General features: G+C 39.9%; 1 protein-coding gene across 11 annotated transcripts in view; it reads left to right on the forward strand.

Annotated features, from left to right (window-relative positions):
• PLCB1 (phospholipase C beta 1) overlaps window positions 1-17,198 on the forward strand; it is a 689,597-nt gene that overhangs the window by 370,041 nt on the left and 302,358 nt on the right. For all 11 annotated transcript variants that reach the window (XR_009762119.1, XR_009762120.1, XM_061622530.1 and 8 more), the window contains one exon: window positions 12,356-12,496. Coding sequence is in view for 9 of the 11 variants with exons in the window: in XM_061622530.1 (XP_061478514.1) it covers window positions 12,356-12,496 (141 nt within the window). In the remaining 2 variants the exon portion in view is untranslated. The remainder of the gene's footprint in view (window positions 1-12,355; window positions 12,497-17,198) is intronic.

Genomic DNA, 17,198 nt, shown 5'->3' on the forward strand with positions numbered 1-17,198 from the left:
GCAACTCCTCCCAGCTCACCCACCCAGGTCTTGGTAATACACATCAAATCAGCATCTGCATCAATGATGAAATCATGAATGAGTGTGGTCTTGTTGTGTACTGATCTGACATTAAACAACAGCACACATAGGCCAGTGGCCACAGAAGATGAGCAACAAGGAACCTGTCCATGGGAGGAGTGGGAATGAGCAATCGGGTAGATAGCCTTGCCTTTGACTTCTGTCAAATGTCTTGACGTTTTGATGTGAAGTGACTTCACCACTCTGAAAACAAATGCTCTGGATTTATTGATAGCTAATGGACTTCTACAAATGGCTACAAGATGAAGAAAGAAAGAAAAGTAGTACTGGTTATGTTATTGACTAGTTGGCCACTTTAATCTGATGTGTTTATTTGCGATTGAAGGAAATAAGAATGGTTCTAACTGTCCTTCAGATTTAGTTGACATCAACAGTAGACCTAATGTGGAACTATGCTAAATAAATATGCTCTATATTGATAACTGAAGGCAAACAAAACATTTTAAATAACACAATTTGATAAGCATTGAGGTGCATCTTTAAAAGTGGTTTCAGATCACTTTGATAATATTTTAGAGCACTCACCTTTAAGTGCGATCCAAGCTGTGCCAGAAATACTAAGGAGGCTGCTTTTAGCATGGTGGTAGTGACAGAGCTGGAAAGGGAATTAGGTAAAGGTAGATGTTTTTGGATTATTAGCATGTGCACAATGATTTTTGCCATACAATTAACATCACAGTACATTGAACTGAGCTTCACTGGAAAAAGAACTATTTGCATACAATGTTTGCATGGAATTATATAAACTAGTAATAATGCTATAGTCCCTCAGGTCCAATTATAAAGTCAAACATTTTAAAATAACCGTCTTCCTACAGCATGTAGGATATTTGTAAGACTTTGCTTAATTGTTTGACTGTCAGACCATTTGTACTGGTAAAAGTTGTCTCATAATATATAAATTCCTAATTTTGTCAGTTTCTCACACCAAAAACTTAGCTGTTTTGACTCATTATTTAAACATTTCAGACTTGACCCCCATTGGTTGTGTTACTGCAAACCTTTTGTTTGACATTATGGTTTGTAGCCTAGTATTTAGTAAGGACATTTCTTATTAAATTTAAGGGGCAGCATTTGGTGCCCCTGAACAAGCCACATTCTTTATCTTTATGCACCCTAGAGCTTTCTCTGCATATTGTCTTTTAAGATTTCACATGAGAGCTACCACAATTATTCCTTTGCCATTGTTGGTTTTATCAATTTCACTAGTCTTATGGAAACTCCCTTGACTTTCTTCAAATACATGAACCAGTGTGATGTAGTAGTGCTAGAGTGTGGATTTGGACTAGGGCAAGGATGAGGAACCTGTGGTGTTCCGGAGCTGTTGAATTCCCAGCTCCCTTCAGCCCCAGCCGGTATGGCCAGTGGTCAGAAATGATGGGAGTTGTACTCCATAGCATATGGAGGGTCACAGGTTCCTCATCCCTGGACTAAATGCTGCCTTAAATTTTTCCTTTGCCATGAAGCTGATTAGATGACCTTAGCTCAGTTGCAGTTTCTCAACGTCACTTAGCACATAGGGTAGTTGTGAAGATAAAGGGAGGTAACCCATATTACCAGAGTCCCTCTGGAGCAACCCCAACACTTGCTTTGTTGTTGTTATTATGTGCTTAAGTTGATCATGACTTATGGCAACCCTATGAATCAGCGACCTCTAATAGCATCTGTCATGAACCACCCTGTTCAGATCTTGTAAGTTCAGATCTGTGGCTTTCTTTATGGAATCAGTCCATCTGTTGTTTGATCTTCCTTTTTTTCTACTCCCTTCTGTTTTCCCCACATTATTGTCTTTTCTAGTGAATCATGTCTTCTCATCATGTGTCCAAAGTATGATAACCTCAGTTTCATCATTTTAGCTTCTAGTGATAGTTCTGATTTAATTTGTTCTAACACCCAATTATTTGTCTTTTTTGCAGTCCATGGTATGTGCAAAGCTCTCCTCCAACACCACATTTCGAATGAGTTTATTTTTTTCTTATCTGCGGTCCAACTTTCACATCCATACATAGAGATTGGGAATACGATGGTCTGAATGACTTTACTAGTAGTAAAGTTATTATGTTCAAAGACCAGCAAATTAATACACAGCATTAAAACAATAGGGTATAATTAAAATTCAAACATCCACAAAACTAAACAAATTCTGATAAAAAGCCAGTTATAAAGCCTATGGTGCTATTGATTTATCATTGCTCTCCGGCATATAATGGCCGCTGCACAAAAACTGGGACTTTAGTGTTCAGTGATACATCTTTTCATTTGAGGACTATTTCTAGTTCTCTCATAGCTGCCCTCCCCAGTCCTAGCCTTCTTCTGATTTCTTGACTATTGTCTCCCTTTTGGTTAATGACTGTGCCAAGGTATTGATAATCCTTGACAAGTTCAATGTCCTCGTTGTCAGCTTTAAAGTTACATAAATCTTTTGTTGTCATTACTTTAGTCTTTTTGACGTTCAGCTGTAGTCCTGCTTTTGTGCTTTCCTCTTTAACTTTCATTAGCATTCATTTCAAATCATTACCGGTTTCTGCTAGTAGTATGGTATCATCTGCATATCTTAAATTAATTGATATTTCTCCCTCCAATTTTCACACCTCCTTTATCTTGGTCCAGTCCTGCTTTCCGTCTGATCTGCTTATAGTTTAAACAAACAGGGTGATAAAATACACCCCTGTCTCACACCCTTTTTGATTGGGAACCAATCAGTTTCTCCATATTCTGTCCTTACAATAGCCTCTTGTCCAGAGTATAGGTTGCACATCAGGACAATCAGATGCTGTGTCACTCCCATTTCTTTTAAAGCATTCCATCGTTTTCCATAATCTACACAATCAAAGGCTTTACTGTAATCTATAAAGCACAGGGTGATTTCCTTCTGAAATTCGTTGCTCCGTTCCATTATCCAACATATGTTTGTGATATGGTCTCTGGTACCTCTTCCCTTTCTAAATCCAGCTTGGACGTCTGGCATTTCTGACTCCATATATGGTAAGAGCCTTTGTTGTAGAATCTTGAGCATTACTTTACTTGAATGGGATATTGCATGGGATACACTTGCTTTAAATTTTATGAACATTTTCAGTAGAAGTTTCACTTATCAATTAACTTTATAAATATATAGTGTTAGGTGAACTCCTGCAATGATAAGATCCTCTTGAAGCCTGAGTTAAACTGTATGAAACAGAAGACAGAAAGCATCTTTAAAAAAAATAATTTTAAATAAATAAATAAACAACTTTTGCCCAACTTTCCCTCTCCCTTTGCATTAACTTGTTTGTTGACTGCCACCTCAAGTTTAGCTTTTTGTTTTTAGAAATATTTTGTTTGTGACTTCAGCAGTTGTAATCCTTTTTTTTACAAGAGCTGTTGTTCAAAATGTTCATTGCTGTGTGTAGAGGCAGTAGCAGCTGATTATAAAACAACTTAAATTCCAGACCATATTTGAATTATACTATTTTTAATGCCCTCGACAGCTTGGCACCTGGGCAGCTGAAAGTTTGTTCTACCACATGCCCCCACTTTGAACATTATATTAGGAGCTAAGAAAAGCCCTGCTGGATCAGGTCGAAAGCCTGTTTAGTCCAGCACCCTGTTTGTCACAATAACCAATTAGACCTTTGAGAAGCTCACAAGCAGAACACAAGAGCTATTGCCTTCTCCTGCTGCTGTTCACCAGTAACTGACATTCAAGAGTATACTGCCCCTCATCTTGAAAATACCTCATATCCATCATGACTGGTATCCATTACATTTACTGTCAGAGGGCTTTCTCCAAGTCTGATGTTAGGTGAGTATGACCAGGGAGAGGACTTCCTTGATTGTGGTATCTGGTATACAGAACCTCCTCCCCAGAGATGTTTTCCTAGCATCAAACTTACAGTGCAATCCAATACATGTCTATTAAAAATTAAGCCCCTTTGAGTTTGGTGGGACTTATTCCCAATTAAGGATGCAGTTGGTGCAGCCTAAATGTCTTGACGTTTTGATGTGAAGTAAAGACTTTGTATTTGCCCAGGCTTTCCAGCATGTACTGCAGCTGGGTTTTTTAAACTGACTGTTTTGTTGTTCTGGTGAATTTTATTGCTCTGTCATTTTTTATTGCTGTCTGCAGTTTTTTTTAAAAAAAACATTGTGTTATGTTGTACTTATTCTGCATTGGGAAGGATAACCTGCTGCCCTGGGCTCCTGCTGGAAGGAAGGGCAGGATATAAATCAAATAATAAAATAAATAAAATTGCCTATAAATATGACTGAGATTCAGATTTATTTAAATAGCCATAGACCTATTGTAAAGTACAATTGGAGTAACAAACCCCAAATAATATGAAAAGTTACATATAGCATAAAAAAGAATACAAACAAGACATACAAACCTTTACATTCATCCAGAACTTATTCTTGAGATCAAACATATCTGACAAATAAACAGATTTCATAATCATAAAAAAAGTTTTTTAAAAAAACCCATATATTTATTCAAACCTTCTGCATTTGTGGATGCCAGTTTTGAGTAAGTGATGGTTGCTGTGCACTCTGTTGCCTCTGCCACAAGCAAATGCTACAGTCCTTACTTGAGATTGTTGGCTACATCAAATGACTATTCAGTTCCACGTACTTGTGAAACTGATACTGATATTTCTTTACACACATTCCAACCTGAGCTTAAGATGGAAGGGTTCAAAGCATCAGCAGTCCAATAGATCTTGCTTTTCCATCAGGCTTATAGGAGGCATCCTAAAGCCATGGTGCAGGGAGCCAACCTCTCTGAATGTCAGTTCGCAGCCTTTCCTCAGACTCCACTAAAAAAACACATGTTTCTCTTTTAACCCCAGGAAGGGGGGGGGCTCTCCTGAAGAGTTTCAGTAACAATAGGATCTCCCTGGCCCATTTGCCAGTAAATGGTCACTTGATAAACCCATTAGCCCACCTGGCCACTCTATTAGACTAACAAAAGAGACTCATCTGACAAGCAGAGCCCACCTCCAGGTGCAGGGTTCCAAATCAAAGGCTGAAAGAGGAATCATAAAAATCATCTATCTCAGCCCCCAAACCCATAACAATATATTGTTTTTCAAATGTCTGTGTTGCTCATAATGCATCCTTCCAGAAGGAAATGCAGGTTTTGTTGCAAAGTATGTTCACAGCAATTTATGCACTATGTTGTACACACCATTTCCCAGTGTGGACAGTGGTGCACTTAGGTAATTTTCAACTTAAATATAATGGTTGTAAGGGGGGGAGCACTTTATTTATTTAATTTAATTTATATACCGCCCTAAGCCAAAAAGGCTCTCTGGGCGGTGTACATAAAAGATAAAACAAGCAAAATATATAAATACAGTAAATATAACAGAATCAAAAGTCAAAACAACAAACAACAACAACCAAGCATCATCAAAATATAACAATAATAAATAAATTACTTTAAATAGTAATACTACTTCACATACTTCAGAATGTGGTGAGCCAGCCCTGATGCAGTTGGAGGCACTCCAGCTCATTCTGCTGATTGGGGCTCTGGATTTGTTTATTTAATATTTATTTATTACATTTATGCCTCACCATTTTTCTTCATGATAGAAACCCAAGGCGGCTTACATATGGTTCCCAGGGGGTCTCCCGTCCAGGCACTGACCAGACCTGAATCTGCTTAGCTTCAGCAGGGTGCTGGCCTCATGTGCCTTCAGACCATAGCCTGGGACCTGAGATTTGTGCCCCAAAGTCTTGCTGTCACAGTATTACCGGGCAAGGGCATTATTAATAATTCTTTAAGATAAAGTTCAAGGATATTGTTACCGGATGTTGTTTTGTGCCTGTGTGTATATGCATGTGAACACATATCTTACACATGTATTCATGGAAAGTTTAATTTTGAGGAATTCACAATCCTGTTCTTGGACTCTTTACTGGAGATTATTGTGCATTACAGACAGGGCTGCATTGAGTGGGATAACCTTGCTTGTTTTGTGGAATAGAGGAGTAACCAATAAAAACCAGAATTAGTATATTTATTTATAAAAGAATGAAACTGTTGAAGAGTAAAAATAATGGGCTTTGCAGTTTGACATGCTGTTATAACAATATCCAGAGTAAGAAGTGTTAATAGTACATTCCATGCACTAAGCCACTCACACATTGCCTGGGCTGTATGCTTGGTTATCCCAGATATAGAGGAGTGAGAGTGAAAGTGAGATACTTCTAATATGTAGTTATGAGGCAGAGCTTTAGAGACCCAACTTTGCTATGGAAAGAGCAAAGAAACCAACAAGGAGAAAAGGTGGTATAGTAAAACATGGGAAGTAGTAAGTTTTCCCATTTTGTAAAAGTCAGAGGATTAGGAAAATACAAGAATTCGCCAGAAACTTCAGAGTAGAGCTGCTATACCTACCTGTTGTTATGTAGAAGGAATAGGAGGAACCATTTGGACAGAGATCTCTGGTCTACTCTCTGTATAAGTGAGGGAATCTACAGGTAGACTTAGATGCTTTGGTGGGGGGGGTTAATTTAAAATAATCCTTTCCATCTGTCAAGTGTGGTAACCAGCCACAGGACAATTCTCCCTTATCCATCTGTTCCTCAGTTCTCATAAACTCACCAAATTTGGTTAAAAAAGAGAACAGCTGCGAGAGATACTTATAGCTTAGAGCAAAGGCAAATCATACACACAGTTCCAAATCATGTACAGAGTTCCCACTGAACTGAGCTACTTGATGGCTATGTTATTTTCTTTTGATTTGCTTATGACTTCTAAAATGGAAGGTAGTAGGACAATCAAGCAATGGCCAAGTGAATCAGGGATCATAAGATGTGAAAAACTGGTGTATTCCTAAGTACCGGAGAAGAAGAGAAATAAAGTTGGAGTTGTCAGAAGTGTAAGCTTACTCTTCTCTTTCCACCCTCCTTTTGTGAAGCTAGTTCTGAAGCTTTGGCAAGGTTAATAGAAAAGGGCATTGCATTGCATCCGAGAGAATTCTTTGCCTGGCCTGCTGACAACAATCGCATGCAAAAATAAATCATTGCTTGAGCTTTTAATAAACTCCCCCATTTGTTTTGTTTTCTGTTCTGTAGAAACAAGGCAATTTAGTTATTCATCATCATGGCTGACACAGAACAAGAGTGACTTGGCCACCGGTCAGGACATTACAAAGCTTCAGAAGGTCATCTGGGATGTGTTGAGGGAAGTTCAGTGTCACTAAAATGAGATTTGTAAACCATGATTAGATTCTTGGTTTCCCCTGTGAATTGTGGCTCTCATGAGTTTGTGAAGATACAGTGTTGTCCATCCATTGTTGTGGAGAAACTTGTTTAACATGAACTTCTGGACTCAGTGGATTGAAGATCCAAGTAAGGGAAAAATAAGGATTCTATGCTACTAGAGACACATTTGTAAAATGCAGTGTTTTTTCTTACATCCCCTCTCCAACCTTACCATAGTTAAAACAGTAATGCCACATTTATTTTTATGTAATATGTTTCTTGTGTGAATACTATTTTAATTTTTTTTTAAAAAAAAGAAGTAACTTTCAGAAGGAGTCATTGTTGATGTATGAGTTACCAGGCAATTGTAACTGTAGAAAGCTGGCATAAATTACCTCTATTCCAAACTCTGTTCAGGAGAAATTTGACTTACACCACTCATTTTCATGGTTACGTTCAGCTGGGTTGCTAGGTCACATGACCAAGTTGAAAAGGGTTGGAATAGGTGTAAACTTCTCCTTGTTCTGTCCCACCCCACCCCCATGCTCCTGGAATCCTCCTTTTTTGGAATTTACACTGGTGTAAATTCACTGGGTTATGTTCCACCAGCTGAGCCTCAACTAAGCCAGCCTGAGGGGCTTACATTGGGATAGTCCTATTTGCTGAATCCAAACTCTCTGAATCTGGTGAATCTTGGGTTTGGATTCTGCTGTTATACATTAAAGGATATATTAATTAAATGGTTGTTGAAAATTAGCCAAGAATGTCCATCCAGAGTGTTCCATTTTATGTTGACAATCTGTTTTTTCAGTAATAGCCTTCTTTATGTGGTGGTTCCAGAGTATTTAATGTGTAGAAGAAGCAATTAAGATGCTTATACAAACTATTTTGTCATTAGGGTAACAATTTATTTTGTTAATATTATGCCGATCTTGGGCCTCTTTCTAATTAGTATAATTTTAAATGCATCAAAACAGGCAGGGTATTTAGTCACCTTGTTTCTTGAACCCTTTCATGAAAATAGTCCCCTTTCATTATCCAGCTGTGATGCAAATCTTAAATGGGGCACACCAAATGTTTATAAAAGTTGTTTTTCACAGTGAGAAAGGATGGGGAAAGAGAGCACACAAAGTTTGATTGTCACTCTTCTCTCTTTCTTGCCAAAGCCCTTGCTAAAATGGAGGGAAGGCTAATTCTTGAATTATTCATTACCAAACGGATAAATCCAATAACGGTAATTAAAATGTTAATACAGTAAAAGAGTTGCCTATCAGCCTAATCCTACTTTAACATAATATTTTTGTAAGGGATCATGCTATAGTCATGTGGCAGCCTTTTAAGTGCAGGGATGTGGCGGGGATGACCAAGGCCAGCAGCTGAGCAAAGAGGGCAGACAGGCAGGGAGACGAGACCAGGTAGAGTGTGGGAGAATGAGCAGTGGTTTGCTGCCACTACTGAGGCCAGCAACCGAGCAAGGAGGGAGGAAAGAGGGTGGGCAGACAGGGAGGTGAGACTGGATGGAGAGTGGGAGAATGGGCTGTGGGTGGTGGCCTGGGCAAGCTGTGGAGTGACAGCTCCACAGAATGGGCTGTGGGCCGCCTTCCTGCATGATTCACCTGGGGAAAAGGTGCCTTGGTCTGGGGGGGTGCCTTGGTGACCTGAGGGAGAGGTAAGGTGCTCCTGGGGGACTTGAGGGAGAGGTGAAGGTGTGTCAGGCCCAGGATGTGACTCAGGAACCAGACCAACGATTGTAGTTAATTCGTGTTTTATTAGGGTAATGTCCAAACAAAGACTGCGTTTTCTCATGAATCAATACAGGGATACAGGTCCTGCAGCATTGGGAGAAAGTTGACAGAGCAAGGGACTTCTTCCCGCCTGTTCTTTAAGAAGGGGCCAAACGGGCGCGCAATCTTTCGCTCCTCCTTAACTGCCCCTCAGGTACTGCCCGCCTTCCCCCCCTTCTCTCCTGTCTTTTCAGCTGTCTGCGTGTGCGCGGTGAGGGGGGAAGCATCACCCCCTCCTCTTCTGAAGTTTCCGATTCCAGGATGGGGGATAGGGGAGGGGCTGATGGTAAACTGCCTCCCCGCTTTTCGGCTGTGAGCAGCCCTCCCTCTTCCCCCTCTTGCTCTGAGCCTGAAAGAGGGGGAGGCGTGAGAATGTCCAGGGAGGGCTCAGGCTCCCCGTTGCTAAGCGACCTTATCACTGGCCGTTCCTCTGTTTCGTCTTCGCTCCAAAGGGGGGAAGTTCCTCCCCCTTCCCTCTGCCATCCATCCGAATACTCTTCTCCCAACTCTCCGGGATCCAGCTCCCCGGGATCGGGACCCCAGCTCTGCCTTCCGACAAGATGCTCCAAATGGACCTGGGGGAGGGGGAAGGTGCCTTGGTGACCTGAGAGAGGGGGGTTGGTGCACAAAGCATACAGGGGGAGAGCCCCTAGTAACAAACATTATAAAATTATCAGGGATCAATTAAATACAAAACAAATGTTACTTGGACAGCTATACAAAGGCCCAGTTTACATGTGACAGTAAACCATAGCTAATACCATGAACACACAAATCTGGGGTGTTCTGCTCCTCCCTGCTAGCATGTGGAGCAGAGGACACGGAACCACAATTCATGGCTTAGTGTTATGTCAAAACTGGGAAAAACTGCTTTGTTTCAGTCCCAACAAACCATGATTGTTAACCAAGGTATGTTATTGTATGCTAGTGGGGAGGAGCAAAACAGCCAGATCTCTGCAAACTGTGCCAATTTGTGAATCTGGTTTATCGACACAAGGAACAAAGTGGGACCAAACTCCCATAAACATCCTCAAAATTATCAAACAAAAATACCATTGGGTCCACTGGCATCAAATTCCTGAAATGCAATTGTTTCTAAAACCTGATACCAAAAGTACCATATCACAATTCCAGCCAGTTGTTGTGGTGATGATAATGATGAGAGCTAGTGGTTTGGTTTGATCACAGGCTAATCTTTGAGATGAAAAGGGCCATATAGCATAACCTTGTTCTTTATGGTAGGGCCATAATCCACTGATGCCCTCCTTCTTTCCCCATTCTCCACATAGCCTAATCTATAGTGCCTCAAGCAGACAGGAGAGAGAGGAGAGAGAGAGGTGCCTATGAAACAGATACCATTAGACTAATCATATATCTCTAGTTGACGCTACTGTTGGTTTAAAAAGCAATATTTTATATTACCAAAGATGTACAATTTTGCAACGGGACCTGTACTTTTGAAAGTAACTAGAAAAGTTTAGAAGCTGTGGATTCAAGGAGTGCTTTGGGGGAGAGGGGGATGATGGCAAATAATCCCCCACTCTTTGTCATGATGTGTCAAGAAAGAGCTTCGTACCAAACCACAGAAATTTCTAATAGAAATTCATTTTGAAGTCATTTTCAAGTCTCACTTTCAGTGGCATAATGTATCAAAATAGTTTATCAAATTTCACATGCCTCTCATACCTTGAAACCTCTGAAAAGTATTTTGCAGGTGACTCAGGATGACATTTCTGAAATAAGGAAATTTAATTGTAAAATAGAATGAATGAAATGAAAGCTGTATCTTGAATATACAAAAAAGGTTATTGTTATATGCTAGCATTAATTTAGTGCATTGTTCCCTGTTTTTCAATCATTAAGAAGTAGACCAAGGGTGGGGCACTGGATTCAGCCAGTGGGCCAGATCCTGAACTCTCCCTTTCCTGCAGGCAACTTTGACAGGTGGGCAAGGCCATGCACCTGTCAGTTATCTGATGTCAGTTGGCAGAACTTCAAACGAAATAATCAGAATTGCAATATAAGTGCACTTCCAATTCTTCCTTTGCAGCCAAAAGCTGGTGCTTTTTACATTTAAATTCACTAAGCAAAACATTTAGTTTTTTTTTAAGTGCCAATATTTAGCTACAATGAAAGAATCAGGAGTTCATTTTAAGTGTGTTTCCAATTCTTCTTTCTTTTTCCCATGCTAGTGTCATATATGATGTTGGGCCAAGGAAAGATGGATGTAGTTTGACCATAATAGCCTGACATACCACCCACTGAGGTCTGGTGGATTCAATTAAGCCCATGGGTCAAATGTTCCCTACCAGAAGAAAAGGAGATAATGCAAACATAGAAACAGGTGTGAGAAGAAAGTATATATTCAGAAATCTCTGGGGGGGCCCAATACCCCATCCAGTGGAGACTGGTGTTTCCAATGTCAGTGAGGCAGTGAATCTTCTTTGGGTTTTAGTCTGAACTTTCAAGGAGCTATCCAAGGTGCAGCACCTTGGACAACTCCTTGAGAGTTTGGACTAGAACCCTGAACAGATTCACCGACCCACTGACATCAGAGCCACTAGCCTTCACTGACCCCATCCCTCATTGTTCAGTAGGAATCCCCTACTCTCCAAGTGTGCTTTCCAAGGGGTAGATGAAACTTCCCTTCTGTGATCTTCCGTAAGTATGGATCCAAGCCCATGAGAATGTTTACCTGTGTCGTAAGATTTTTTGGAGAGGCCCTGCTCCAAGTACACTCTTTTAGCAAGAAGTACATTATGTTTCTGCAGAGGAGTGGACCTCTTCAGTGGTATTTGGACTTTGGAATGCCTTTCCTCAGGAGATAGATCTGGTGCCAACATTACAAGTTTCTTGGTGCCAGAGGAAGATCTTCCTATTTGCCAAGGCATTTTAGGTGATTTTCTGGAATTGTACTTTGGGTGTTTAAATTTTCTGTCATATTGTATTTTGTTATGTCTATTTGTTGGTTTTAATTTGTATACGTATGTTGTGTGAATTAATTATTCAGTTTTCTACACCTCCCTTACAACTTTTGATGAAGAGTAGTTAAGAAGTATTATTAGTAAATAAAATAGACTCAAAAGTGCTTGTTTCATTTTAGACAGGTTTGTATCTGAGGAAATCAATGCATTTACATCTGTGTAGAAGCAGATTGGGGCTTCTCTGTTTTGCTAACATAAATCCAGCAAGAAATGCAGCTGTTTAAAATATGTAGCATGTTTTCCAGGCATTAAACTATTTTTTAAAAAAGTACAGGCAAATACTTTAATGTCTTGCAATATTTTTACTTACAGGATCCAAAACTACGTGAACATCTGGATGGAGGGAACGTAGGAGGACGACTGGAAAGCCAAATGCTCACAATTGTTTATGGCCCTGACCTGGTCAATATATCATACTTGAACTTAGTAGCAGCTCAGGAAGACATCGCAAAGGTACAACCACCCGGCTATGTAATGATATACCTGGGAAAGTGCCAACTGAATTCTGTTTTCAAAAGAAATGGGATTGCTACTGTATGTAGCAGTATATGTACAGGAACTGTACATGTACTGCTGTATGGGAACAGGGATAAAATGGATCAATAGTATTTGATAGTATTTTCAGGGAAATGGTGTCATGTACAATATGACCTGCCCACCCTACCCCCATATTGGTAGTTCCCTTTCTGAATGTGTTGTATAAAACATTTTGTTGCCTTCAAAAATATTTTTAGAACACTCATAAAGCATCTAGTAAGTGCTTGTCCTTAGTTCATCCATTTTATTATGAGTAAGATTTCTGGTTGTAATTCTAAGGAAACGTCTTAACATACACTATCATCTAGTGTTTGGAAATAACAAATGGCAACACTGTATATGACAATTCGTACATTGGTCTTGATCTATGACTATACAAATTTGATAGCGTCAAGATATATCTTATGGCCAGGGGTGTTGCTAAGTACTTGAAAGATGTAGAGCATGGCCCTATAGCCAGGTCATCCCCATAGGCAGGACAGCCCAATTGCACAAGCAGAATGTCTTGCACGCTTTGAATCCTGCCACTATATGAACTGTACAGTGATTCAGAGAAAGTTAGTTGTATTTAACTCATCCTGAACCAATCTAGCTGGGTTACCTTGCCCATGTTAACGGGGGCTTTGCAGTTTAGAAAAAAAAGGTGAGTTGGAGGAGGGCACCATAGAGGTGTATAAAATTATGTATGGTATGAAGGAAGATACATTTTTCTCCCTCTCTTATAGCATTAGAACTTGGCATCATCCTATGAAGCTGAATGGAGGGTCAGACACAAGGACATACTTCTTCACACAGGGCATAATTTAACTGTGGAATTTGCACCACATGATATGGTGATGGCCATCATCATAAATTTAAAAGGGGATTAGACAAATCCATGGAGGATAAAGCTGCCAAAGGCTACAAGTCACAATGACTGCTATTTCCAGGACCAAAGGCAACATGCCTCTGAGTACCAGTCATTGGGAAATAGCAAAAAAAGATTAGTGCCTCCTGTCCTGTTTGTGGGTTTCCCTCAGGCATTTGGTTAACCGGTGTGTGACACATAACTAGATATTTTGTTTTATCCAGTTATGTTCCTCTGTGTTTTTATAAGTGGACAACTTTCAAACTTGGGTCTCTGAATAGAGATGGGAACACCTTTAGAAAGAGCCTAGAAATTTTCAGTATATGAATCCCATCCCCACATTTTAAGCGTTTTCTACAAAAGTGCAGACCTGCCTGACTTGACATATTACAGAAACCATTTATGACTGCATTGCAGTAGTGACTGGCAACAGAATCAGACACACTTGCCTGTGTCCAGGAGTGGCTTGCCCAGTGTGGCAGAGCTGCAGCAACAACCTCCCACAGCAATTTTGCTGCTACCTACCAAGAAAGGGAGGAGTGAGACTATGCTGAGGTTGGGACTGTGTGGGTGCACCAGCAAGAACACCAGATTTGCTCCATTGGTGCACCCACACAGCCCTGAACTTGCTGTCACCTCAACCTTCCTCCTCTTGATAAGTGGGAGTCTGTTGCTGCAGCTCTACTCCAACAGATGAGCTGTTTCTGCCTCCCTTTTAAGAGATACAATTGTAATTTTGCCAGCACAAGTCATTTTGTGCGCACTGGAGTTGTCCTGCAAGTTTCACTTCCAACATGTCTTGAACTAAACTTCTAGATTTAAACCAAGGGAGGTTTTTAAAAAACAAACTATTGATAGTTTATTCAAGTTTCTTTTTTGCAATTTAGTAACATAATTCAGTCTTCCATGCCCCCCATTCCCTTTCCCTCTCCAGACACATTAACATATTTTACAACAGTATTTCCAAATATGCAAGATGTATGGGGGGGGGCAGAGAAATGCTGAAAGTGAAACAAATGGATTCTGCTCACCAGCACCATAAATAGGTGGACATCCAGCAGGAAAAGACTTTTCCGTGAACCCGTTTGCAAAAATCCCCTCATATCTCTTCCATTTGTGTATTTTTCTTCAAGTATTTATATATTAAAATAATAATCAATGAAAATGTCTTGTGTCATAACACACACACACTTAAGCCATTAAAAACCATTTCCACAGCAGTGCCAAGGAGGAGAAATCGAAAATCAGAAAGAGACTAATGACAGCAGCAGCCATCACCTACCCATTAAAAGCTTTGGGAGATAAAAAGATCAGAAATTTCTTAAGAATGCCATTTACCTAATTTGACCAATTCAGAAAAAGAAATATTGGATGCGCCAATATAAGAAGAAGTAAGGAAAGTAACAGCAAAAGTTAAGATGCACAAATCACCAGATTCTAATGGATTTCGATGTGAGTTCTAAAAAAAATGCATTAAGAGAAATAATAAAGCCCTTAGCTAGAGTTTTTAACTATATTTTGAAAGAAAGTAACATTCCACAAACATGAAATGAGGCTACAATAGTGATTTTTCCTAAAGCTGATATGGGCTCATCATCTCATCACCCTGTCTCTAAATTGCAATTACAAGTTTTTTGCATCAGTTTTGGCGAGGAGGTTAGATTTGGTGATGCATACATTAATATATATAGACCAACAAGGATTTCTTAGAAAAAGGACAGTGGTATTTTAATATATGCAAAATAATAATAATAATAATAATAGATTAGATTAGTTCAGTGGTGGCCAATGTGGTGCCTTCAGATGTTATTGGACTCCAGCTCTCATGAGCATCAGCCAACATGGTCAATAGTCAGGGACTATTGGAGTTGAACAACATCTGCATAGTACCAAATGGCTAACCCCATACTAGCTGGGGAGAGGGGGAAGCATCTATCACTGCTTCAGTTGATGCAGGAACAACGTTCGAAAGGCTGGAGTGACCTTATCTCTTCCATGTGATGGGTAAAGTTGGGTTTGAAGCAAGGTTCCAGAAAATGGATTCACTTAATCTATAGTTCACCTGCAACAAGAATTCTAGTGAACTGAGATTATTCATCAAAAATTCAAATTATAAAGAGGAACTGGATAGGGATATCTGTTGTCACCCTATCTGTTTAATTTATACATAGAATCCTTTCTGGGCAAGATAAGGGGTAACCTCACTAAAAGTACTGAAAATGGGAAAACATGAAATTAAACTTTGCACATATGCAAACTATGTGGCTTTAATAAGCACCAAACCAAAACGTTCATTACCACAATTTATAAATCTAGTACAAGATTTTAGTATGGTATCTGGTTTATAAGTTAAGTGTTACCAAATCAGAATTACTGGTGGTTTTTTTACTTATCACACAAATGACTGGAAAAAACAAAGTTCCAGAACTTTCAAAATCAGTGAAATGTTTAGGTATTAATTTCTCTAATAATAATAAATGGCTCCAATCTTTAAGTTATTTTGGAAGGAAAAATAAAAACATATCTGGAAAAATGGGAATTCTTAAAGTTAACTTTTTCTGGATGGATTTCCACAATAAAAATGAATATCCTGACCAAAATAATTTTTCTGGTAGAACATACACCAACAGCAGCCACAGAACCAAAACTGATATTGTGGCAACGACTTATAAACAAATTTATTTGGGCTAATAAAAAATCTAGAATAAAAGCCAAAAAATGTATACAAATAAGGAAAGAGGACTTTTGTTTCCAGATCTGAAAAGCTATTCTCAGGTAAACTGTTTAGCTTGGATTGCTGTCTGGTAGTACCATGAACTAGGACAAAATAAGGGAACTAAAACAGTGTTTCATAAGAACTCTACCAAATCCATTATTATGCATGGAAACTTGCAGAGCAATCCAACTCATGGGAAGCTGGCAGAAGAGATGCCGGTGGAGGAGGAGCCAGTAGGAAGCTCTGCGGCATCCATTTTCTGTTTGGGAGCCTCCAGGCCAGTGGAACATCAGCTCCACATGGAGTTGCGCACACTAGCAAAAAAGAAAAAACTAGCTCTCGCGAATACCCCTACGGGCAACTAAGCACTCCTCATTGACTTCTATTGGAATTATTTTTTTAGACTGACCTTTTTCTCAATGTGACTTTGGCCTGGATCAGGACCCACAGAAGTGTTTTAAATGGGAGTTGGATGTTGCGTAAGTCCCCCCCCGCAGCTCCTCCTCTGACACTCCCTTGGAACACCCCTTTTTCAGACCTTATGTCGGCTTCTGTTGGCACCCCTTCTGCCAGGCTGGGCTTCTCCAGCGGACCCCCAGCTGAGCTGGCAGGGTCTCAGCTCTGCCACGTAGAGGGGCTTCTGCTAGTGGAGCTGGGAGCCTGCTGGCTCAGCTGGGGGTCTGCCATATCCAACTCCCCTCAGTCCAACGTAAATGCGAGTTGCACTGCACCCTAAAGACAGAAAGACAAGGGGTCTAGTAGTATTTTTACAGTTTTATAGAAGATACAGGATTTTTTTAAAAAATGTACCCATCTACATCCCCATTTCATCCAGTTTCATAAAAATGGCATTATAGGTTGATTCTCTAACTAGTACAAAACAAATTGAGACATTTGCTTATTGGACCACCAATAACTAAGTGAAGGCCATTGCTCAAATGAAAGAAAGCTTGAGGGACACAGAATTCCTATTACATCATTATTTTCAAATTACAGTAGGGCCCGCTTACTGGCACTTCGCTTCCTGGCGTTCCGCTAATGTGGCGGCTTTCGTT

This window comes from Rhineura floridana, chromosome 4 (assembly GCF_030035675.1).
Source record: "Rhineura floridana isolate rRhiFlo1 chromosome 4, rRhiFlo1.hap2, whole genome shotgun sequence".
In the NCBI taxonomy this organism is placed as follows: Eukaryota; Metazoa; Chordata; class Lepidosauria; order Squamata; family Rhineuridae; genus Rhineura; species Rhineura floridana.